Raw genomic sequence first — 26,107 nt, 5'->3', positions numbered from 1 at the left:
ACCCAGTACTTAAATTAGTATCTATTTAACCTTGTACAGGGCCATGCACAAGTGGATGTTTAATAGACACCTGAACACGATGAGTCCTGGGTTCTTATCTGAAAGTCTGAATGACCAAGGGTAGGGCAGGGCACAGGGAGGAGTAGGCAACAAGTCCAAAGAACTTACGAGCTGTGGGGTAGGCTGGAAGGACAAAACCACCGAATGCCCTGTGACTCCCCTGGGAGTGACTTAAGGGGGATGGGGCGGGAAGGCATGAAGAATTGGGTGTCTCCGAGTGTGGGTGGTTGGCTATTATCAAAAGAGTCCTGGGCTGTGACTTTATGACTCTGGTGCACAAAACCTAAAGTGAAGGAATTTGGAGAGGAATTTGTTTTTAGTTTTAAAAGTGTGCCCTTCAAAGTACAAGTCCAATTAAATGAATTTTGAAGTTAACTAAAATACAGAAATTTACACTGGTTGTGAATAAAAAAAAGAAACATCATAAATATACTAGTTTAATTTGGCATCCCAATTGTAGTGGATAAATCCCTTTGAAGGAATTTGTAAACAAGTGCTTCATTCAACCTGTAAAAGACTGACAATGAAGGTTTTGTTCTTGAAAATATATAGATACTGCTAAAGTGAGTTTAATCAATTAAATCACATATTACATGTCAACTATACTATCATTAAGTCTGATCCTCCCAGTGTTTGAAGTTATTCCTTTTTAATGATTTAGACATTTTGAGAAAAGCATTGCTGAATTACAGACCACTTTTGTTCTCAAAGTATCTAGTAGAAGGGATGGTGAATTGGACTCACTATTAACATACACAACTTCCAAATATTCTAACTCTGAAGATTCCCCCTCCACACACACACCCCCACACACACAAATTGGCCCAAAATGAGAGACCTAAAACAAAACTCTTAGGTGATATAGAGGTGAATGTTTTATAAAGATAGATAAGATGAGAAGCAGCATAGCCTAGTGGAAAAAGCACAGGCCTGGGAGTTAGAGGACCTGGGTTCTAATCTTAACTCTTTTCTTATGGTATGTGTTTAGAGCTTACTATGTGCCAAGCACTGTTCTAACCACTGGGGTAGGTATAAGGTAAAATCAGGTTGGACAGAGTCCCTGTCCCACATGGGGCTCACAGTCTTAATCCCCATTTTACAGACGAGGCAACTAAGGCACAAAGAAGTTAAGTGATTTTGCCCAAGGTGACACAGCAGACAAGGGGTGGAGCTGGGATTAGAACCCAGGTCTATTCTCTATCCACTAGACCACACTATTTCACACCAATCTGTCTGAGGGGAACCTATTTCTGTCAGTTACTTGCTGTGTGACCTTGGGCAAGGCCCTTCTCTGTGCTTTCATTTCCTCAGCTGTAAAATGGGGATTAAATGCCTGTTCTCCCTCCTACTTAGAATGTGAGCCACAGGTGGGACAGGAACTGTGCCCAATCTGATTAATTTATATCTGCCCCAGGGCTTAGAACACGAAGTAAGTGCTTAACATACCATAATCATAGAGCTGTAAAGTTCTGTATCATAAGATACCTCAGGTGTATACTTATAAACATTAGCACATTAAACAATACTTAATTGTCAACTTCTGCCACTTAAATTTCACTCTTCTTGCTATAACTAATCTCTCATCTGCTTAGCAACAATCATTTCCTGTCACTGGCTTGCATACCCCTTACCTCCCTATCTATTCCAGGGTTTTAAGTCCCTCCTGAAGCCCCCCATGCCCAGCACTGCCTCCCTTCCTAACCCCAGATGACTTTTCCAACTATTTTGTTGGTAAAATACAAACCATGGAGTATGAACTTCCTTAAGTCACTCCTTCACCTTCTCACCACCCTACTACTCCCTCCTCCTCTTTTTCCCTCCTAGCTGCCTCTCAGATCTCCTGCCTTCCATCTAAATTTGTCCCCTCCACTGCACTTCTACTTCCCTCTCATCCCTTATAGACACTTCCTCATATTCTCCTCCGCCCCCCTACTGCTGTCTTCAGCTTCTCACTGCCAGGTTCCTCCTTCCCTTTTTCCCAAATGCCAAGAAAGATAATGATAGAAGGCTTTCTTTGAGGTTTTATAGTTGCAGTAGAAAATGAATGAGGGCAATGTTTTGTTTTTTTCTTTTTTTATGACTCTCCCCTGTCCCTGTTACCCACTTCTAATTGGTCTCCTTCCTTAGATTGGTTAAAATGAAGGGGACAGTGGCTGACAGCCATTCTGATTGCCACAGGCCAAAGAGTGTCTGGCTGTTCCATAACCAGCTGGGAGACTGCAGGTTATTTTTACTTCAAGGGATTAGGCTGAGCCTGGAGACTAAGTACCCACCCAAAAAATATCATTTCTGTAAGTACCACCAAGCTATTGATTACCCAAGAAATGGAGAGAACTCTCTTCGCCATATGAAGCTTATCCATACCAATCTTATTATGTACCAATTTAAAATTCTCAAATAGATATCAGAATTATCACTTAGATTTGCCTTTTCACAACTTGCTACACAGTCTTTTTTTTAATAAGGAAACTAGATCTAACACTCTACAAGGTAGACAAGGATTCATTTAGGCAAGAATAATTTTTGAACACCCACTGGCTGTCTCTCCATAAGACAGGGATTTTTTTTTTCTTTAATTTCCCTCAGATCCTTCAAGACAGTAGAATTGAGAACTAAGGAATTGATTATGCTATTAATGGTTTTGTGCCTCTTACACTCATTTTCCAGTCATGATCCCACTGGGGCAAAGATTATCGAGTTTAAGATGAGTCAGTCAATCATACTTATTGAGCGATTAATGTGTGCACAGCACTGTACTGTTTGGGAGAGTACAATATAACAGACACATTCCCTGCCCACAACAAGCTCGCAGTCTAGAGGGTAAGACAGGCATTAAAATAATAAGTAAATTACAAATATATACATATGCGCTGTGGGCCTGGGAGGGGGGATGAATGAAGGGAGCAAGTCGGGGTGCCGCAGAAGGGAGATGGAGAAGAAGAAAGGAGGTCTTAATCAGGGAAGGCCTCTTGGAGGAGATGAGTCTTCAATAGGGCTTTGAAGAGGGGAGAGTAACTGTCTGTTGGATTTGAGGAGGGAAGGCATTCCAGGCTAGAGGCAGGATGTGGACGAGAGGTGGGCAGTGAGATAGACGAGATTGAGGTACAGTGAAAAGGAAAAGTGGTAGTGGAAGGGAAGACAGAGGGAAAGACAATAGAAGCAGTGAGAAAAGAGTATTTCTGTGGATCACCTGGTCAGTTAGGTGATAAACTAGAATCAGAAGCCACAGCTCCTGAGATGTCAAGCTCCTGTTAAGCTTGCTAACCCCACTGTCCCTGAAATACCAAATGCAATGTTAAAGCTGTTGGGTTGAGTTGTTTTTGAACGGTTTTTTCTTTTTTCTCTCATTTTATTCTCCTTTATTCCTAGTCCTAATTAGAATGTACAACCTTCTGGGGTTTAGCATTTATAAAATGCGCAATTGGGAAAAGAGATGCCAAATAATAGCTCAGGCAAACCAGATGGTACAACAACAGCTCTGTCTCTTTTCTGGCAAGAATAGAGGGCTGTGAATGGATTGAAACTTATGGGAAAAAATGAAGTCCAACTAATACTTTTGTGGCATTAAAATTCCACTGGTCAACCTAGCACCCTCATTTTTCATTCGTTTCCACTTAAGAAAACAAAGGGAGATGGCAAGTTGCACCTGGAAAAATTAAAAAAATTTCTAATATTTCCATAAGTAGGTAAGAAAGGTAAGTAAAGTAAATACAAGGTTTCTTCTTACTCTGGTTGATAATCAATCCATCATATTTATTGACTCCTTACTGTGTTCAGAGCATTGTACTAAGCACTTGGGAACAATATAACAGGCCCATTCCTTACCCAAAAGGAGCTTACAGTCTAGAAGGGGAGGCAGACATCAATAAAAATAAATGATGAATATATACATAAATGCTGTGAGGCTAGAGGTTGGGAGCGATGAATAAAAGGAGCAAATCAGGGTGATACAGAAAGAAGTGGGAAAAGACGAAATGAGGTTAGTCACGGAAGGCCTCTTGGAGGAGATGTACCTTCATTAAGGCTTCGAAGGTGGGGAGAGTAATTGTCTGTCAGATATGAAAAGGGAGCATATTCCCAGACAAAGGCAGGGCATGGACAAGAGGTAGGCAGCAAGAGAGACAAGCTAGAGGTACAGTAAGTAGATTGACATTAGAAGAGCAAAGTGTGTGGATTGGGTTATAGGAGAGTAGCAAGGTGAGGTAGGAGAGAGCAAGGGGACTGAGTGTATTAAAGTTGATGGTGTTTCAAGGAGTCAAGGAGTTTCTGTTTAATGTGGAGGTGGATAAGCAACCAATGGAGGTTCTTGAGGAGTGGGGAAACAAGGACTGAATCCTTTTGTAGATAAACGATCTGGGCAGCAGAGTGAAATATGGACTGGAGTGGGGAGAAACAGGAGGCAGGGAGGCCAGCTAGAAGGCTGATTCAGGAATCAAGGCAGAATAGGATAAATGCTTGGATTAAAAAGGTAGCAGTTTGGATGGAGAGAAAAGGGCTGATTTTAGCAATGACGTGAAGGTTGAACTGACAGGATTTAGTGATAAAATGAATATGTGGATATGTGGAGTCAAGAATAATGCCAAGGTTATGAGCTTGTGAGACAAGAAGGATGGTGGTGCTGTCTAAAGAGATGGGAAAGACAGTGGGAGGTCAGGATTTGAGTGGGAATAATAATGGTAATTGTTAAGTGCTTACTATGTGCCAAGCACTGTTCTAAACACTGGGGGAGATACAAGGTGATCAGGTTGTCCCACATGGGGCTCACATTCTTAATCCCCATTTTACAGATGAGGTAACTGGGGCACAGAGAAGTTAAGTGACTTGCCCAAAGTCACACAGCTGACAAGTGGCAGAGCCGGAATTAGAACTCATGACCTCTGACTCCCAAGCCCGTGTCCTTTCCACTATGCTGTGCTGCTTCTCTAGGAGTTCAGTTTTAGACATGTTAAATTTGAGCTGATGGCAGGACATCCAAATAGTACTGTCTTAAAATGAAATTGAATTTCGAAATGGCACATTTAGAGACTCTTATGAGCAGGAAATGAAAAGTCCTATTCAGGTTGTCTAAAATGTCCACCATTTGAGACCTGTGTCATAAAGAAAACAATCTTAGTTATTTTTCTGAAAGCTCATTTTTTGACACTAGGGATCCTCCATGCAGTATTAAGATTTCATAGATCCAAACAGACGTTAACAAAAATGCTGTGTGGTCATAAAGACACATGGATTTTGCATCATATAATTCTTATAGGCTCTCTTTTTTTCACAGAAATAACAAGAAGGCTTTCGAAGTCTCCTAGCTTCTGTTTTCATTTTCTCTGTGCGGTCGGCTTTGCCTTCATGAAAAGCTGTAACAAAGAAGCAAATAGATGAAAATGCTTTGTGAAAGCTCAGTCTTCTGAGGTTGGACTTTTCTTTCCTCATTTCCCAAAGATATGTGCTTCCAGAAGGCAAGAGAATGTCTTCTCTAATTAAAAATGAATAGCCTTGGAGAACAAAGAGAGTGTTTTTTGAAAACCATGTCTTCTGAATTTTGAGGGTTCCCTTCATTACACAAAGATATGTGCTTCCAAGTTACACAGGCTACTTATCTTCTAATTAGTAATGAATAGCTTTTTTAAAAGAGCGGAAAGTGTATTTTGTAACTCACTGGCAACTGTTTTTCTTAGGGTGCAAGAGAGCTATTGGAATTGTGTAGACAAAAACTCAACGATTTGCCTTCCCTCCCCCTTCATCTTGCCTTGTAAATTAATATGAAAAGTAAAGTTTCACAGTAATCTTACAGCCCCTGATAAGGCAATCCCGAGTGGCTTCCTGTAACTTAAAACTGACCTATGATATGTTACACATCTTGAGTCCGCTTAGACTAGCAGTCTTTCTGTTAGTAACCCCATGGTAAGAAACACAGAAAAGTATGGAAACAATATACACATTTGTTGATATAGTTAAGGCAGGCAGAGAAGAAAAAAGAATCCAAGAAAGCCTATATACATCTTCTCAGATGCAGCCATACGGGGGCTGTGACCTGCTTTCTGCTGCCCTTGGACACAAAGAAAATGATGGGAAACGGGAACTCTGATTCAAATCAGAATTTGGGAAATGTCAGCAAGATGAACTCCCCAATGCCTGCAATCCCTCTGAAACAGTAAACGAGCAAACGAGCCTCAGCTGTCTCATAGTCAAAACCTGGCCCCAGAATCTTTGGAAATAGACTCCTGAAAGGGAAGATTATTTTGTCTTGAGTTCCTTCAGGCAACCCACTCCCCACCTCCTTTTCTTGTCAGCTCCACCATTCAAAACCGAGAAAGTTCACAATCAATCAATCAATGATATTTATCTAGTGCTTACGGTGGGCAGAGCGCTATATTAAGCGCTTGGGAGAGTACAGTATAACAGAATTGGACATGTTCACTGCCCATCATTCCCAGTGAATCGCCCATGAATACCTCTGGCAGTCTGGTTCTGTACCAAGCATTCTACCTCCATCCCCATCTTCTCTCCCCACCCCATCTCTCAGTACAGCACACTTATGGTGGGGTAGAGGGGAACCCACTCCATTTAGGACTTGCAAAATCTCCATGTGAATCAGCAGATATTGTTTATTTCTTGCTACGTCCCCCCCGCAAACAAGTTCTGCCCACACCCCACCTAACTCTGGGAAACCCATGGTGACCACGGAACCAGGTCCCACTAGCCTCCCTCATTTGTTTCTGAATTCCGTGAAGTGATTATGTTCAGGCCCTGCCACTCTTCCCAGGGTTTCCATGACAACCAGGGAAAGGACTAAAGGGCAATTCTGGCTGCTAATTATTGCTGGAAGATCCCACAAAACACAAATTACGACTTGGATAAACAGAAAACTCTGCCTGGAATTAAATGAAGGTCTAGCCTTGTGAGTTTCATTGAGCCAGGACAATTAGCAAAAACAGAAGCGGAGAAAGGGAGGAAACTGCAAACATTAATGGTTCTTTCCAAAGAGACTTGGATAACTGGCCTGGAATTTATGACAGTGTTAGATGTATGTTCAATATTTGCCATATCACAATTAGCAAATGATAGTTTGGAGTCCAAGTCAAAAAACAAGAATCTACCTTGAAAACCAATTATTGGAAGAGAGCATACAGAGTATGTGAGAAAAACTCCAAGGAAACTTCAAGGTATTCTGGGCCAACCTCTAAACCAGGAAAATGTCTTCTTCCTAGATTGGGAGGTCTTGTGGCCAGTGAAGAAAGCATGGGATTGAGACCATGACACTGGCCTGCTGGGTAACTTCAGGCATGTCTCTTAACCTCCCGGGCCTCAGTTTCCAAATGGGGAAAGATAGATTCTGAGCCCAGGGTGGGACAGGGACCTCATGCCTACCTTAGCACTTAGCACATTTTATTAATGCTTAATAAATAGTGTTACTATTAGAATTATTATTGTACTCTCCCAAGCACTTAATGTGATGCTATGCACAAAGTAGGTGCTCACTAAATGCTATTGATTTTTAAATTTATTTTAATTTTATTTTTAATGGTATTTATTAAGCGCTTACTATGCTTCAAACATCGTTCTATGCTCTGGGATAGGTACAAGTTAATTAGGTCAGATGCAGTCCATGTCCCACATGGGGCTCACAGGCTAAGTAGGAAGAAGAACAGGTAATGCCATTTTACAGTTGAAGAAACTAAGGCACAGAGAAGTGAAGCAGAAGGGAGTCAGAAGATTATGGGTTCTAATCTCAGCTCTGCCACTTGTCTGCTTTGTGACCTTGGGTGAGTAACTTCACTTCTCTGTGCCTCAGTTACCTCATCTATAAAATGGGGATAGAGATAGTGAGTCCCACATAGGACAGGGACTGTGTCCAACCCAATTTGCTTGTATCCACCCCAGCTCTTAGAAGGTCCTTCAGAATCCCCAGACCGTGCTCTCTCCACCGGGCCACGTTGCTTCTCCTTTGGGGGAGCTCATGCCTCAATTTCCCTCCTCTTTGCCCATCAGTTTATTCATCTAAAAACTCGTGAACAGATACCTCCTGGAGTTGGCTGGAGGTGGAACAACAAATGAAGTTACAGTAAAACTGCCGAGTGGATTTGTAATGCCTGTTAATTTCAGCTAATTACATTAATGTTCTCCTCATCACCCAGAGATTAAGTACAATTCATGCCAGGTGATTGGGAAAGAGCCAGTTTCATTCATCTGACAGTTAATCCTCCCCAGTTCCCCCAATGAAGGGGAGGCTGATGGGGAAAGACCTAGAGTGGGCTGCTAAATGTTTGGGACTTTTTATAAGGCTGATGTCATTCTTAATAGTCAGAGCCCTGCGGAGGACTAGTTCGCAGGGACCTGCCTCCTCCAAAATAGCCCATCTTCGCTGCTAATCCAAATCCTGTTTCCTGCTGTCTGCCCAGCAACCCAGCCCTACGTTCTTTCAACTTCACACCTGAAACCCCACACGTTTTCCACTTCCTTATTTGAAGGGTGATGACAAGACGGAGAGAGGAAACTGGTGAGGGGAATTGCCTTTTAAGGAGTTCCCTCTGCCTTTCCCAAGCAGAGAGTGAGAAGGGAAACTCTATTTTCCCCCACAACCCCAACCACAGACCGATTGACTTTTTAAATAAAATTTTAATGGCATTTGTTATAGTTGTGTGTCAAGCGCTGTTCTAAATACTGGAGTAGATACAATTAATCAGGCTGGATACAGTCCGTGACTCACATGAAGCTCACAATCTAATTAGGAGGGAGGACAGCTGTTGAATCCCCATATGCAGTTGAGGAAACTGAGGCATAAAGAAGTTCAGCGACTTGTCCAAGGTCACAAGCAAGCAACCGACAGAGCTGGGATTAGAACTCAGGTCCTCTGATCCTAAGCCTGTGTTCTGTCCAATAGGTCAGGCTGCTTGATTTGTTGATTGACTGATTGATTGATCTGGTTCATGTCAGGGAGCATTTAGTTTCCAGGCAGCTCACCCATCTGGTTTCCTCCCCGTGAGTCAGTGGAGGAGAACTTTGCCCTTGAATCCCTCTCACAGTAGAGGCGACGTCGCAGTCCTTAGTTATTCATTAGCTCCCTTCCTAGGGGAAGTGGCTGATGAGCATCCATCCCCCTACCTGGGAGTGAGTCGCCCTCTGAAAGGCTCAACGGCCGGGAGGGAGCTGATTTAAAATGTCAACCCGGTATCATCAGGCTGCTGTGGATGGCTACCTGGAACTTTTAAAAGAAGCTACCAAAAGGGACCTCAACATTGCAGACGAAGATGGCATGACCCCCACCCTCCTAGCAGCCTACCATGGGCACCTGGAGGCCCTGGAGGTCATCTGCAGTCGCGGGTAAGTGATGCCCCACTGCTTAGAAGTCACCAAAGCCTCGGGTTTCAGCAGGAGGTTTGGAAAATGGCTGTTGGGGCCATAAGGAGGGAGGGGCTGACCAGCTTCCCTGGCCCTTCTAAAACAGCTTGATTTTTAGTGGAGGAGAGAAAATTTCACACTTTCTGACTTTTATTTCACCTGTCAGCAGAGTTATTGGAACGATGTCTGTGTACCTTTAAAAGAGTAATTTAAAATGGGCACATTTAAAAGAGTAAAGGAACTCCTTTTTTACCAAGAAATAGATACTAGTTTTACATTGCTGTCTTCCTGAAGGCCTGATATTTTATAAACTGACTATATAAGTCTAATGACTCTTTAGGGTAAGAAAACCCTCATTGAAATGCTAAAGATAAATGCCATCAAAGAGCAGGAGCATTGTAGCAGAAACTTGAGAAGGAGGTTTGGTTGAGATTTGTAAAATCGAGTTTCCAAGTTTCTTTCCCTTGAACCTACATAGCAGCAGTTGAATGTTGGATTAAAGGGAAGAGTACTCACATTTATTGATTGGGACCACTCAGGTGGAGAGGGGAGATGCACACTTTGGAGAGAATGGATTTGCAATACGGTATACATTCATAAGTGGCCTGTGTCTCTGAAGCACTCAAGTGTTTCTTAAAGATCTAGGCTTTGGTAGGTGGAAGAATTAAATCTGTCTCTTCCACTAGGTGTGGCATTGGCTGTTGAGTTGTGTATTCATAAACTATAAAAGAGACCTTCAGCCTGCCAGGTTGCAACAGCCACCCCACAACCCCAGAAGCAATCAGTCAATACATGGTATTTACTGAGCACTTATTATGAACTGTACTAAGCATTTGGAAGAGTACAATACGACAGAGTTTGTAGATACGATTTCTGCCCTGAAGGAGCTTAAAGTTTAGAAACAGTCTAGACACCCACCCACAGGAGAGCAAATAGACCAGAAACTTTTGTTTCCTCTTTGATCCAGTAGGAAAATGAGAAAGATGGGGGGAGGAGGGAGCGCTAGGGGAAGAGAGAGAGAGAGACTCTCTTGGCAGTAAAGAACCAGGGCCATGCCTCAGGACTATTCCTCCTTCAAGAAGTTCCTCCTTTCCTAGTCCAGAAGCCTAAACAGTGAAATGAGACCTCAAAGGTTAGCATAGATAGTCCTTGAAATGGAAGACTCTCCACAATCAATCAATGATATTTACTGAGTACTTATTGTGTGCCGAGCATTTTACTAAGCACTTGAGAGAGTAGAATATAATGGAGTTGGTAGAGACATTCCCTGCCCATAACAAGCTTACAGTCTAGAGGGGGAAACAGACATTAATATCAGTAAATAAATTACAGATACGTACATAAGTGCTGTTAGGCTGAAGTTGGGATGAACAAAAGGTACAGATCCAAGATCAAAGGTGATGCAGAAGGGAGTGGGAGAAGAGGAAATGAGGGCTTAATCAGAAAAAGCCTCATGGAGGAGATGTGCTTTCAATAAGGCTTTGAAGGTGGGGAGGCTAGTTATCTGTCGGACATGGATGGTGGGAGGCATTCCAGGTCAGAGGCAGGAATTGGGCGAGAGGTTGGGGGCGAGATAGACAAGATCGAGGTACAGAGAGTGGGGTGGCATCAGAGGAGTGAAGTGTGTCTGTTTCTGTTCGACATTGCCCCACCCTACTGCTAGTGTCCAGGTGGACTGGCTTCATGCCATCCAACCACTCCTGCTCTGCCCCATTGAATGAGGAACAGTGGAGGGACTTAGAGGCCGTTTGCCAAGTGGGAGTAGAATCCATGCTCACAGAACATTTTCTGCACTACACTCACTTCTGACCCAGCAACTAAAAACTTTTCAGAAAAGAAGAGCCAATTTCATGAGGGAAGAGGACCTCTACACAGGGCTAGTGGTCTTTGATGGGCTTGGATAAGGGGACCAAAGGGTTAGAGTTATGAAAGGTGTTGTAGTGGAGGACAGAGTGAAGAAAAGAAAAAAAGGCAACCAAGGGGAAAAAAATGAAATGATAGAAGACTTTCCAAATCTGGGTATACTGTTATACCAACACCGTTATACTGATATATAACAATATATTGTTAAGAGGAGCAGCATGGTGTAATGGGTAGAGTGGCCTGGGAATAAGAAGGTCATCGGTTCTGATCCCAACTTTGCCACCTGTCTGCTGTGGGACCTTAGGCAAGTCATTTCACTTCTCTGGGCCTCAGTTCCCTCATCTGTCAAATTCATTCAATCATATTTATTGAGCTCTTACTGTGCGCAGAACACTGGACTAAGCACTTGGAATGTACAATTCGGCAACAGAGAGAGACAATCCCTGCCCAACAACGGGCTCACAGTCTAAAAGGGGAGACAGACAACAAAACAAAACAAGTAGTCAGGCATCAATACCATCAAAATAGATAAATAGAATCATAGATATATACACATCATTAATAAATAATATATACAAATATACACAAGTGCTGTGAGGAGGGGAAGGGGTTAGAGCAGAGGGAGGGAATAGGGGAATGAGGAGGGGAGAAGCGGGGAGGGAAAGAGAGGGCTCAATCTGGGAAGGCCTCCTGGAGGAAGTGAGCTCTCAATGAGGACTGAGACTGTGAGTCCACGTGGGACATGAACTGTGTTCAATCAGATTTACTTGTATCTACCCCAGAGCTTAGTACAGTGCCTAGCACAAAGTAATTGCTTAACAAATACCATAATAATTATTATTATTATACTGTACTCTCCCAAGCACTTAGTACAGTGTTCTGCACAAACAGTAAGCACTCAAAAAATATGATTGATTGATCTAGCTTCCCTGAAGATTTTAAGGAATGGGATGGCACCTCTCTGGGGTCTTCTAATAGAATCCTCTACTAGACGGTAAGCTCTTGTGGGCGGAGATCACGTCTACCAGCTCTATTGTACTCTCCCAAGTGTTTAATGCAGTGCTCTGCATGTAGTAAGTGCTCAATCAATGCCACTGATTTTACAATCGATTGATTTTTTAAAATTGCGTTTAAGTGCTTACCGTGTGCCATCACTGCTCTAAACAATGGTGTAGATACAAAGTAATCAGGTTGAACACAGTCCATGTCCCAAATGAAGCTCACAGTCTTAAACCCCATTTACCAGATGAGGTAGCCACATGGAGAAGTGAAGTGAATTGCCCAAGGTCATATGGCAGACAAGTGGCGGAACTGGGATTAGAACCCAGGTCCTTCTGACTCCCAGGCCCATGCTCTATCCACTAGGTCATGCTGACTGATTGCTTAAAGGCATGGAGATTGGACTAGGTGACCTCCAAGTCTCAAGTCCCTTGCCTCTGGTTTCTCCCTAGTTGCTACTAAAAATATCAGAGAAGTACAGGAGGTTAATTGTTTGAACTTGAAGTCAAAGGGAACAGGGTTTATTTTTATCTTTTCCCATCTTGTTTTATATCAAAAATGCACATGCATCCTGGAAATCCCACTTTTTTTCTCCAGGGGCTCCAGCACACCTTACCGGGCTCAGTTTCCTGTGGTTTTTTTCCCCCAAGTCCCTCGAAGACTTGCTGGGTTTGCCCACCCCAGATTAGCCTGGCCACTGTTCGGGCCCTTGTAGGCACACCCTGTCTCCACTAGCAATTGACACAGAGCTAGATTGTGAGCCTCTTGAAGGACAGGGTCCATGTTTAATTCCCACCTGTGGACTCTTTCTCAGCACTCAGTGCAGAGCTCTGCACACAGGAAGTGTTTCCTAAAAACTATTACTACTAACCTGGGCCTGGAAATACTTATCATGCCATTTCAGAGGCCAATATGTGCAGTTGGCACTTTTGCCTAGAACAGAATGAACATTGGAGGCTTAAAACATTGGCCCTCGTTAGGAAGTGTTTTTTGGAAGAATGTTGTTCTGAGAAGAGCCACTTCATAGGAAGCTTCTTTCTGTAACCTCGGCATCCCAGGTTGGATCCAGACCTGAGCAGGGAGAGGGAGATCTGGCTGTGGAGCTGGTCATCATGGTTAGAGACAGGGTCGTTGCTATGTTTCCGAAGGACCTGTTTCCACCGGCTTTCACCAGGGTTTCTTCCTCTCTCCTCAGCTGACTCATAAGTCCGCTCCTTCCCAGCTCCATGATGATGAAGAGTTGGGGAGGGAGTGGGAAAATAGACAGATGTTGGAAGGAAAGCATAGTGGTTAGAGCATGGGCCTGGGAATCAGAAGGTCATGATTTCTAATCCCATATCTGCCATTCATCTGCTTGATGACCTTGGGCAAATCATTTCTCTGGACCTCAATTACCTCATCTGTAACATGGGGATTAAGATGGTGAGCCCCACAGGGGACAGGGTCTGTCTAACCCAATTTGCTTGTATCCACCCCCAGGGCTTAGTACAGTGTCTGGCACACTGCAAGTGCTTAACAAATACCATTATTACTATTATTATTATTATTAAGGGAAGGAGGCTCTGGAGATGATGGATGCTCCCAAGTTCATGGGGTCATTTTGGGGGTGAGCTCACTGGTGTGCAGCGCCCTCCAAAGTGAGAGCTAGGGTGAGGATCAGCCCTCTACCAGCTCAAAGTCCAGTTCAGCCAAACTGCAGGATTTAAGAGGACAGCAGCTCAGGACATGTAGGGAGCCCTCTTGAATCATTTTTTCAAAGCAGTGTGGCTTCGTGGATAGAGCATGGACCTGGGAGTCCGAAGAACCTGGGCAAGTCACTTTGCTTCTCAGTGCCTCAGTCCTCTCATCTATAAAATAGAAATTGAGACTGTGAGCCCCAAGTGGGACAGAGACTGTGTCCAATCTGATTAGCTTGTATCTACCCAGAGCTCCCCTCTCAGCTTCACACCTGGAAAGTTTCCAGTATGCTACCAATCTCAGCTACAGGAGGGAGAGTCAAGCAGAGTCATACTTATTCCATTTCTAGCTTGGGCAGTGGCTAGCAATTTGAAGGCAATCTGATACAAGTCAAAACTCACCTGTGCTGGGCAGCAGTGGTGGCATGGGAGAGAGTCGAGGGTGGACACTAAAGTTTACTGCGCAGAAACAGGCACTGATAAACCACTTTTGGATTTTTACCAAGAAAACTCTATGGATACACTTCCATAACAATTACAGATGGAGAGTGGGGTGTTCCCGGAGAGATGGGTCCATGAAGTTGCTATGGATTGGAAACGACTCGACAGCATAAGTCAAGACAAGACCCCAGAGGCTAGTACAGTGCCTGGCACATAATAAACTCTTAACAATTACCATAAAAAAGCCATCTACTCCACACGAAAAAGAAAACAAGACTGCAAAGAACTATGTCATTAAAAAGGTCCATTTGAGAAAGGATGTGGGGAAAATTGCAGCTTCTTGCTTGGCACATTCTCTTTTTTATAAATTGGGCTGAACAGGGACCAGTATTGGGCATTAGCCATAAGAGGACTGGCTCCAAGTGAAGAATTAAAAATGGGACCTCAAGGACATCCTCAGGCCAAAGGAGGCTAAAGGTTTGGAAGGGTCAATTTAATGAAGATTAAATCCAAGGCGGGGTGAGGTGTCGATAGGAAAATCTAATAATAATGTTGGTATTTGTTAAGCGCTTACTATGTGCCGAGCACTGTTCTAAGCACTGGGGTAGACACAGGGGAATCAGGTTGTCCCACATGGGGCTCACAGTCTTAATCCCCATTTTACAGATGAGGGAACTAAGGCACAGAGAAGTTAAGTGACTTGCCCACAGTCACACAGCTGACAAGTGGCAGAGCTGGGATTCAAACTCATGAGTCCTGACTCCAAAGCCCATGCACTTTCCACTGAGCCACGTTGCTCCTGATATCTGGGGCTTTGTTATTCAAGGATAGGGTTATCCAGTTTCCCCCACTTCCAACCTTTTATTCTATGAAAAAGTGGGTGGCAGGAGAGTGGTGCGCTGGCAGAGTGAGATTTATTGTTCATAGGGATCAAAGTCTGAGATATTCATCCCTCAAATAATTTACAACTTGGCAGCCAATAATAGTGGTATTTGTTATGTGCCAAGCACTATACTAGGCGCTGGGGGATATACAAGATAATCAGGTTGGACACAGTACCCGTCCCACATGGGACTCACAGTCGGAATGGGAGGGAGAACAGGTACTGAATCCCCATTTTACAGATGAGGAAACTGAAACAAAGAGAATGTAAGTGACTTGCCCAAGAAGGCAAGTGGCAGAGCCAGTATTAGAACCCATGTCTTGATTCTCAAGGGTGTGTTCTTCCTCTTTAAGCCATGCTGTTTCTCTCATCACACTGTTTTGGAGACCCTGTGCTTCTCAAGCCCTTAGGGTACATGTTTCTACCCACCAGAAAAGTTATCCTCAGAGTCTCCTGTCTGTTGCTTTTCAGCCAAAAATTCAATTTTCACATGGCAGCTACAAAGCAGAATAATCTGAAGCAGAGGAGTTGTAAATTGCAAGAGCTCACAAAGATCACAGAAAGAGAACTCGACTATCTGTATCTGCCTCAGCGCTTAGTACAGTGTCTGGCACTGAGTAAGCACTTACCAAATATCATTAAAAAAAGAAAATGCTATTTTAATAAAAAGGGAAGCCAGGTCTCTGACCCCTTTTCCACCGCCCACCAATTATATCAGGCAGCTTTTTCCTCTTTTAATTGTATTTGTTTAGCATTTACTATGTGCCAGGCACCATGCTAAGCACTTAGCACCTAAGGGTTAGCCAAAGGAAGCAAGAAGACAGGTCTTGATTTTCCTTTTTTCTCAGTCATCCCCAGGTCCTCTGGATTGTTAAATTCTTCCCAACAAGAATAGTGACCTCCATATTATTAATCTCCACTACTAGTATCTCTCCTCAAATAGAAGATCCTTTTATCTAACAAAACTTAAAGCATCTGCATTGAGTTTCCTCTGCCAAAAATAAGGTATGAAGTGAATCTTGCACATGATCCAAACCAGAAGAATTTCAGTTTAGTGATTAGACTCCTATATTGCCGAGATGGGAACCCACTGGTGGTCAAAGACTGCCAGAGACAACAGGGCCGGAAAAGAAGTTGGCAACCCCTATAGAAAGGGGGCAATAACCAGTAGTAAATGGCATTCATTAAACTGCATTTATTAAGTGCTTACTGTGTGCAAAACACTGTAGTATGCTTTGGGCACTATACAACGTGCCGGACACTTTACTAAGCATTGGAAGGTCTGAGAAGCAAACCGTCCTACAGCCACTTATGCAATTCCATATCACTCATTCATTCAATCATATTTATTGAGCACCTACTGTGTGCAAAGCACTGTTCTGAGCACTTGGGAGAGTACAATACCACAGACACATTACCTACCCACAATGAGGTCATGACATTTAAGCCTCACCAATAACATGTTTGTGCTCACTGTGGGCAGGGAACGTGTCTACCACATCTGTTATATTGTATTCTCCCAAGTGCTTCTTATAATGCTCTGCACACAGTAAGCATTTATTGAATGCCATTGATTGATTGATTGTACATTTATGTGTATTCTAGTGCTTCCTGTTACATGCAATTTATTTTGATAGCAATGCCCCCCCCCAACTAGGTTGTCAGTTTCTTGAGAACAAGGGTCATATCTGCTAATTCTCTTGTACTCTCCCAAGCACTTAGAATAGTGCTCCGCACAGAATAAGCACTCAGTAAAAGGGATTGATTGAAATCCAAGGAGAACTTTCAAACTCTCCTCCCAGGTCAAGTTTCATTATCCTGACTCTCCCATCCTGGTCATCACATCTCTGAATATTCAGGATGGAAAAACTCTACTGGTCTGTGGGCTTGTCATGAATATTTGGATTTGACAGGAAAGTATGTGGGTCCCAGTTATTTTTCCAGCTTCAATTTTAATCCAATTTATCCCAAACTCAACTGTAATTTCAAAGAAATATCAATTTGTTTGTATTTATTTGTTATTGAGGTCACCAGGATGTTGTTGTGTAAGGCTCTTTGATGTCCAGGACACTTAATGAGCCTTTTAAGTAAATAAGTACTTTTTTTACTATTTTCTCTGTCTCATAAATTGTGTCCTTCCCAGAGTAAGCGGGTGAAAGTATCAGACGAGAGAATGTTGGTTCAAAACTCTGAAACCTAGCATTGTTTAGTGGCTGATAAGCTCTCCAGACCTCTTTGGGAAGGAAAAATTGAGGTGGTGGAGGTGGTGTTTTTTTGACTTATAATATTTGAAACTATAGAACCCTGTTATTCATCTTTGTGTTTTTTGTAATTAATCAATTGTATTTACTGAGAACTTACTGTGTCTAGAGCACTGTACTAAGTGCTTGGGAGAGCACAATATAACAGAATTGGTAGAGATGTTCCCTGCCCACAATGAGCTTACAGTCTAGAGGCAAGCTTATGGTTTACAATCTTGTATTCTTCAGCGAACTATAGATGAAAGGCCTTGTGGAGCAAAGCCTTCCTTTCTCCAGTTTTGGTGATTCAGGAGCAAATTCATCTGACTAAAAGAGAAATTCCTGAGACACTTTTGCCCCACCTCACGCCCCCATTGACTACAACAGTGAGACTCTCCAGGGTCCAGAGACCCAAGGTCTCTTACCCCAGTTGCTCAAACAGATCCTGGGTCTTCCTCATTCTTCTGCCCTGCTGGAGCCTAAATCACCCAGGACTCCATTTTGTGCTCTCTACTGCTCTGTCTCTTTTATTTCTGCTCCCTTCCACTTCACTGGAAAATCAAGAGTTGACTGCACAGCCATTTCTGCTACAATCAGTGTTGTCATAATGCAGCTTGAGTGTAACATAATGGAAGTATTAGCTAATGTTCTCCCCTCACTGCGAGTCTGTTCTGGGTAGAACACAACACGCAAGTTGACATGAGTAGATTTGGTGTAGCTAGAAACAGTTGGGGGCAAGCAAGGGATGTCATGCTGCCTCACTTCCCAGCCACGGCCTCTGCCATATAGTGACTTGTGGTTATTTGAATTTTTGCAACTTTACAATATGTAATACAGTTAAATAACAAGTGGCAAGGGTGTAAAACATTCTGCTAATGACAGGAATACCAATAATGAAAATAAGGTCCCTTAACTGTAATTTCCCTTACCTCTAGTGCATTTTAATGTCTGTCTACTTGTTAGACTGTTAGACTGCTTGAGGGCAGGGATTGTATCTACCAACTCTGTTTTATTTTTCCAAGCGGTTAGCAAAGTGCTCTGCTACAAATAAATGCTCAATAAATACCACTGCCAGATTGAGAAGCAGCATGACTCAGTGGAAAGAGCATGGGCTTGGGAGTCAGAGGTGTGAGTTCTAATCCCAGTTCTGCCACTTGTCAGCTGTGTGACCTTGGGCAAGCCACTTAACTTTTTTGTGCCTCAGTGACCTCATCTGTAAAATGGGGATTAAGATTGTGAGCCCCATGTGGGACAACCTTGTTACCTTGTATCTGCCCCAGTGCTTAGTGCTTGGCACATAGTAAGCACTTAACAAATGCCAACATTATTATTATTATTCAGTGGCTGGTCAACTCCCCTCCCCTCCCCAACCCCACCCCAATCCACCCCAGGAAACTCGAGCGTCCATCAGTTGCTGAAGTTGGGCTACTGCCTGGAGTTTGGAGTTTGGCTAGTGTGGACAGTAGTCGTGGTTTCACTTCATTCACTGGGGTTTCCTCTAATCAATCCCCAGTGAATACCGAGGAACTATAAGAAGCTGAATCCCAAACCATAAGTCACAGTGGCCCCTTTTAAGCTATCTGCCGCCTAACTCATTAATTCCTATTAAATCAACGGTGACCCTAACACAGTGTTCACTTAGCACAAGGTTCTTCAAGAACACAAGTACTGCACTGTGACATAAACGACTATTTTTTCTTAATGCCATGAGGTTAAGCCATTTAACTGGGAGCTAAGGAGCCAGAGCAAGCAAACGTGCCCATAGAAGGAAAAACTTGAAGAAAATCATTAAAAAGTTACATTCAAGGCTCAGTTCACAGAGCTGCTAACTTTGAGCTTCAAGAACAAAGTTACACATTTCAGCAAAAATTGGTTTCCATGAAGTGTGAGAGAGCATGTGTGTGAACAAATGCAGTGGTAGCTACCTAGTGCGAACTTTTGTCATCTTTGATTTGTACTAAGAGGCATGCAGAACTCTGGAGAGTAGTGTTCTATGCTAATTATAGATGTGTAAAAGCAAGACTTTATTTTTAATCATTTTCTTTTCAGCAACCAAAAAGGTTGTTTTCTTGGATACCAAATTGGGGCTTAAACTGCAAAAGGAAAGAGGTTCCTAAGCTCTGCCCCTGCTCAGAGACCCTCTTCCTGCAAACCTTGGCACTCAGCCTTTTTCAAACCAATCCATCAGTGGTATTTATTACATTGTACTAAGATCTTGGGAGAATAAAATACAAAAAAATTAGTAGATATATTCCCTGACTATAACAACTTTACAGTCTAGAGGGATGAAATCAAAAGAATCCACTCATATCCAAAGGGTGAGCCGAACAATGACTTGGGCATTTGCTTTTAGAGCTCTAGTGCTTGAAGAATCAGGATATCAGCAGAACATAATGCATGAAAGGTTTTGATTGGTGATATATCTCTGATTAATGCCAAAACAGACCACATCGTCCAGCAAAAAGAATGTATTCCCTTAGCTAATGATGGCTGGCATATTTGGTAGTTAGAAGACCCTGCTTTCTGTGGCTCTTCCCATCCTTCCTCTCCTGTCTCAGCCATTTTGTCAGTTCTCTATTCTCTCAGACTCTCAATCACTCCATCAGTACTATTTATTGAGCACTTACTGGGTGCAGGGCAGTATACTAAGCACTTGGGAAAGTAGAACAGAGTTGGTAGATGTGATCCTGGCCCACGAGGAGCTTTCATCCTGCAGTCTCCTTACTGACAAGGAGATGACTGCCAGCAGAACCGATCGAACCTTGTTTTTTTTATGGTATTTATTAAGCACTTACTATGTGCCAGGCACTGTGCTAACTGCTGAGATTGGGCACTATCCATGTCCAAGAGGGGCTCAGAGTCTTAGTCCCTGTCATGCTCATTGGCCTGAGGGTAGGGGAGTGGAGCCAGGCTAAAATCCATCCTCCTGTTCAGGATGCCTGAGCCACATGGGTGGCCTTTGCTACAGAGAAGCAGCGTAGTTCAGTGAAAAGAGCACTGGCTTGGGAGTCAGAGGTCTTGGGTTCGAATCCCGGCTCTGCCACTTGGCAGCTGTGTGACTGTGGGAAAGTCACTTAACTTCTCTGTGCCTCACTTACCTCATCTGTAAATTGGGGATTAAGACTGTGAGCCTCACGTGGGACAACCTGATGACCCTGTATCTACCCCAGCGCCTAGAACAGTGCTCTGCACATAGTAAGCGCTTAACAAATACCAACATTATTATTATTGTTATTACAAATCACTTGCTCCCCTTAGTGACACTGTTGAAGCTATCTCTACACCAACAGTACTTACTAAGAGAGGAGTTGTTTTGGGGGTGCTTACATTGAGCTCCCCCATGATGGATCAGGACTCTGCTGAAGGCAGCAAACCCCTTGACTATCACACTAGAATCCCTGAGCTCAGCAGATCAACCCCTCAAATAATTCTGGGATGATTCCAGAGGGCAGGGACCTAGAGATGCTAGGTTAAATGGCTTAAATAGTGCTGGTGCTCAAAGGTGGCAGGTTCAAAACAAACAGAAAAAACTTCTTCCCAAAGCAGGTGGTAAGTACATGGAATTTGTTCTTACTTCAGTAGGAAGTACTGAAGTTCTTACTTCAGTAGAAGTTTGTTTAACTTCAGTAGGAAGTTGAGCAAGTAGTTAGTATCAGTGGTTCAGTAGAGGAACAGCCCAGCCTTAGTGGAAAGACCCCAAGACTGGGAGTCAGGAGACTGGGTTCTAATCCCAGCTTTCCCACTTTTAAATAACAATGATGGTATTTGTTAAGCGCTTACTGTGTGTCAAGTGCTGTTCTAAACTCTGGAGTAGATACAAGCTAATCGGGTTGGACACAGTTCCTCTCCCACACAAGACTTGCTGTCTTAATCCCCATTTTACAGATGAGGTAACTGAGGCAGAGAGAAGTTAAGTGATTTACCCAAAGTTGCAAAGCAGACAAGTGGAGGAACCAGGATTAGAATCTAGGTCCTTCTGACTCTCAGGACTGTGCTCTATCCATGCTGCTTCCCTAAGTACACTTGACTACTCTGTGACCTTGGGTCAATCACTTCTCTATACCTCAGTTTCCTCATCTGTGAAGTGGGGATTAAATACCTGTTCTCCTCTCCCCCGTAGACTATGAGCCCCACGTGATAGGAACAGTGTCTGATTATTTATTTGTTTATATATATTAATGTCTCTCTCCCCCTCTAGACTCTGAACTCATTGTGGGCAGGGAATGTGTCTGTTGTTATATTGCACTCTGCCAAGCATTTAGTACAGTGCTTTGCACACAGTAAGTGCTCAATAAATATGATTGAATGAATTAATGAATCTGTTCACATTGTACCTACCTCAACACAAAGTAAATGCTTAAAAGATACCATTCTTAAAATTATAGTTCCAGAAGGGGTTGGATAAATTCCACTATTCATATTGTAGTTCAAGAAAGGGTTGGATAAGTTCCACTGTTAGTACTGTAATTCAATAAGGGGTTGGGTAAATCCATGGGTAAGAGATTCATAGTGGGTCATTAGAAGGAAAATTTTAGAGGGAAAGATTAGAAGGTGTAAGGAGGGATTTCATAGATGGTAACCATCCCACTATCCTTCCAGTCTTCATTTGCCATCACTGTCAGAGGGGAATTTCTGGCTGGATGTGCTACTAGCCCATGGCTTGCATCCAAATGAGTATGGGAAGCAGCATGGTGGAGTGGATAGAGCATGGGACTGGGAGTCAAAAGGTCTTGGGTTCTAATTCTGGCTCTGTCGCTTGTCTGCTGTGTGACCCTGGGCAAGTCACTTCACTTCTCTGTGCCTATGTGACCTCATCTGTAAAATGGGGATTGAGACCGTGAGACCCCTGTGACCAGGAGTCTGTGTCCAACCAGATTTGCTTTTATCCACCCCAGCACTTAGTACAGCTCCAGGCACACAGTAAACACTTAACACATGCCATAATTATTATTATTATTATGGGAACAGCCTGTGCTTATGCATGGGACTGGTAGTCACCTGTTTCTCTGCCTACAAGTTTTGTTTCCTTCCTTAGGGTTTAGGGGATCTCTGGACCAACTGTTTCAGACTTTAACTTTTCCACTTCCTATGTTGTATGTTCTAGGGGAAACCCTGATAAATGTGACATCTGGGGGAATACACCCCTCCACCATGCTGCCGCCAATGGCCATATCCGTTGTGTGTCATTTTTGACTAAATTTGGTGCCAACATCTTTGCCTTGGACAATGATTTTCAAACTCCGCTGGATTCCGCAGCCAGCCGGGAGAAGAGGGAATGTGTCATCCTCCTAGACAAAGCTGCTACTGAGCAGAATATCCTGAACCCCAAGAGAGTCTCTAGGCTGAAGGAGCAGGCTCAGAGAAATGCCAGGAAGCAAGTCAAAGAATTTGGAAAGACCCAAGAGAAACATCAAAATAAGATGATCAAGACCTACAACAAAGAGAGGGGGGAAAGCCTATATAAGGGCTCCACTGCCTCCAGGTTGTCCTCTTCCGACTCCTCTGTTTTTGGGACTGTCACCAAGGGGCTGAAGGACACCTTCAGTTTAAAGTCAAAGAAGAACAGGAATGCAGGAAGCCAGCAGGATGAGAACACGAGGAGCAGAGACGACAAGGTGGGGCAGAGGAATGTGACGGAGGTGTTCAGCGAAGAGGAAGAAGAAGACTCTTTGTCCAGTGACTTCAGAAAAAAGAATCACCTCTCAGATGACATGGAGGATTACGACCCCCCAGGGCACAAATCCATCTTCCACCGACCTGGAATGGGAAACATTGTGTTTAGGAGAAATCTAGCCATGGGCATCAACTCTGCCCAAGAAGACATCTCCACCAGCACTAGAGATCTGGGATTTAAAATACCCACAGAGTTGTTTCAATGTCAAGGAGCAGAGAACAACGATGAGGGCGATGTGGAGGCCGAAGAGGAAGGTGACCTACCTTGGGATGAGGTGGGGGTGGCGTGGGAGGAAGATGAGGCAGACATCACTCCCTTGGAAGTGTTTCTGTTGTCCCAAGATCTCGGGCAGTTCATTCCTGTATTCATGAGAGAGCAGATCGATCTCGAAGCGCTGATGCTCTGCTCGGACGAGGACCTCCAGAGCATACAGATACATCTGGGCCCCAGGAAGAAAGTCCTCAGCGCTGTAAACAAGAGGAAGCAGGTTCTGCAGCAGCCTGGCAAGATGATGGACACTAGCCTCTGAAAGAGCACGTCACTGGGAGCTACCTACCCACCCCACCCATAATCTCATTCTCACCTGAATCAAGAGAAGACTCTGGCCAAACAAACCACAAAGGGACCGGAGAAGGAACCGAGGGAGGCAAAGGATGTTTTAGTTTTTCTTTTAAGGCCTTTAAGAGCCTTCCAAGAAAGGGAACAGATGCGCAAGTGCCAGTAAAAAGGAACTTTATTCATCATCTTCATCATCATCACCACCATCATCATGTACAGTATTTACCAAGGGCACTGAACCAGATGCTCGACTAACTCCGGTTTCAGATAGTAATTTCCTGACAGCTTGACCTGCTTATGGCACTGCGATCTTGTATCTGAAAAGGCAACTTGCAGCCAAGGAGAAAGTCTCTTCCCACTGGATGTCTAGCAGCTAGAAGCCACCGTGGCTGAGGGTCTGAACACAAAGTGAGCGTTTACTTCCTTCTTTTATTTCAGGTCGGGCAACCAGCTCAGATCTGTTCAACATCATTATCGGGTTAATCACTGTGTTCACCCTGACAGAGGTAATCCAAGCTCTGATCAATGGACATTTCCAGCGGACAAATACCTGACTATCCGAGGAAAAGGGGAGAGGATTGTCAGATTTACTTTGCTTCCTCAAATCACTCTCCTTAATATTCCCAATTCTGAATCTGACGATTAAATGCTTAATTTCGATGCTGACTGTCTCCTGCTGAGCACTTGGGGCTATGAATGAATGTCAGCCTGATTTCACATTGACTTTCACTAGCGGTGTGGCTTAGAGGGTAGTGCATGAGCTTGTGAGTCAGAGGACTTAGGTTCTAACCCCAGCTCTGCTACTTGCCTGTGGTGTGACCTGAGTCAAGTCACAACTTTTCTGTACTTCAGTTTCCTCAGTAAAATAGGGATTCATTACCTTTTCTCCTTCCTACTTAAACTGTGAGTCCCATGTGGGACCTGATTATCTCAAATGTACCCCAGCATATAGTACAGTGCCTTGGCACATAGTAAGCACGTAACAGATACCACTAATATTATTATTATTATCTTGTAGCTACCTAAATGCAGTGCTTAGCACATATTCTTCATGGAAGAATAATTGTCAGCGAGGAGAATTTGTCAAATCTCTCAATCGAAAGTATTTTTTATGCTATTTATTCAGTACTTTGTGCCAACCACTGAACTCAGAGCTGAAATAAATACAAGATCATTAAGACACAGTCCCAGTCCCACAAGGGACTCACAGTCTAAGACGGAGGAGGACAGTCACATAGAAAACAGGAATAAAATACAAACAATAAGAGCCCATTTTAAAATTTCACCAATCAAAAATTACCAAAACGGTTCTTGGATGGGGGCGTTCTCAGATTCCTCACTGCTCTAGGCAACGGTCCTTAGTTAAGAACTGACAAACCTTCCCAGTGGTTGAACAGTTGGGAAGGCAGGTTTCACTCCCACGGCATCAGGCAGGAGGAAGGAGGGTGCCAAGCTCCTTGTTAAAGTAATTACAGTATGCATCTTATTCAGGTGTCTGGATGGAAATTTTTCTGTTCTAGGGACCCCAAATGTACCGATCTAAAATGATTTGCACACTGGTGGGGCCGAGATGACTCAGAATTGTGCTCTCCTCCCCACAATCTCTGGCATCACTACTCTTCCCATAAAAAAAGAAAGGAGGGATCTGCCAATCACCTGTAAGCATTGAGACCCCACTGGGTTCAGAGCCTTGTGCCGGCTAGCCAGATACATTAAAACTTTGAAGCTGGAGATCACTTGGGTAGCTCAGAAGTCCTCTTGGAACAACTCTGATTGGGAGGGAGCCCTTGCCGGTGGTGGAAAAGGGAATGGTGTCAGCCTCCATGCCCCAGCTGCTTCTTCAGGCATGTCATTTTAAAATGGGGTCATATGGGTGCATTCAGCAGAAACTGTGTTCCAATGATATACCCCAAAACTCCTGCAAGGGAAGCAGCTGAGAGAGGAGGCAACACGACCTCCCAGAGATGTTTTATGAATGGCAGTGGTGGAGACGTGGCATTTAACCCCTGGGAGCTCCTCTTGCACTGTCGAGCGGCATAGTCTCCGCTGGAGAAACAATGAGCAAGATGCCACGGTGGGGGTTATTATCATTATCATTGTTGGTTTTTTTGTAATTATTATTCCCATGGCATCTTTTTTACTACTGATAATGATGACGGTGATAATAAAAATAATAATAATGACATTTGTTAAATGCTTACTTTGTGTCAAGCACCAGTTCTAAGCTCTGGGGTAGATACAGGTTAGTAAGTTTAGACACAGTCCCTGTCCCATTTAGTCTAAGGTTTTCAAAGGAAAGGAAAGGCCGTCCCTTGGAGAAGCAGTTGGCCTACGGGAAAGAGCATAAGCCTGGGAATCAGAGACCTGGGCCCTAATCCCA

General features: G+C 43.6%; 1 protein-coding gene and 1 long non-coding RNA gene across 2 annotated transcripts; one reads left to right on the top strand and one right to left on the bottom strand.

The window, feature by feature from the left end:
- Positions 1–5,283: 5,283 nt before the first annotated feature.
- On the bottom strand, positions 5,284–6,633 carry LOC114807432. Its single transcript, XR_003755511.2, has 2 exons — positions 6,507–6,633; positions 5,284–5,408 (listed from the first exon to the last, which is right to left on the bottom strand). It is a non-coding gene; the product is annotated as an uncharacterized LOC114807432 (long non-coding RNA).
- A 2,350-nt stretch (positions 6,634–8,983) lies between these two features.
- ANKS4B (ankyrin repeat and sterile alpha motif domain containing 4B) lies at positions 8,984–24,390 on the top strand. Its single transcript, XM_001508204.4, has 2 exons — positions 8,984–9,375; positions 22,600–24,390. Exons 1-2 carry the CDS (start codon positions 9,212–9,214, stop codon positions 23,696–23,698), a joined length of 1,263 nt encoding a protein of 420 aa, XP_001508254.1. The 5' UTR covers positions 8,984–9,211; the 3' UTR covers positions 23,699–24,390.
- Positions 24,391–26,107: the final 1,717 nt, after the last annotated feature.

This window comes from Ornithorhynchus anatinus, chromosome 2, assembly GCF_004115215.2.
Source record: "Ornithorhynchus anatinus isolate Pmale09 chromosome 2, mOrnAna1.pri.v4, whole genome shotgun sequence".
Lineage (NCBI taxonomy): Eukaryota > Metazoa > Chordata > Mammalia > Monotremata > Ornithorhynchidae > Ornithorhynchus > Ornithorhynchus anatinus.
The sequence above is the reverse complement of the archived record's forward strand: the minus strand, read 5'-3'. Positions and strand labels throughout refer to the sequence as shown.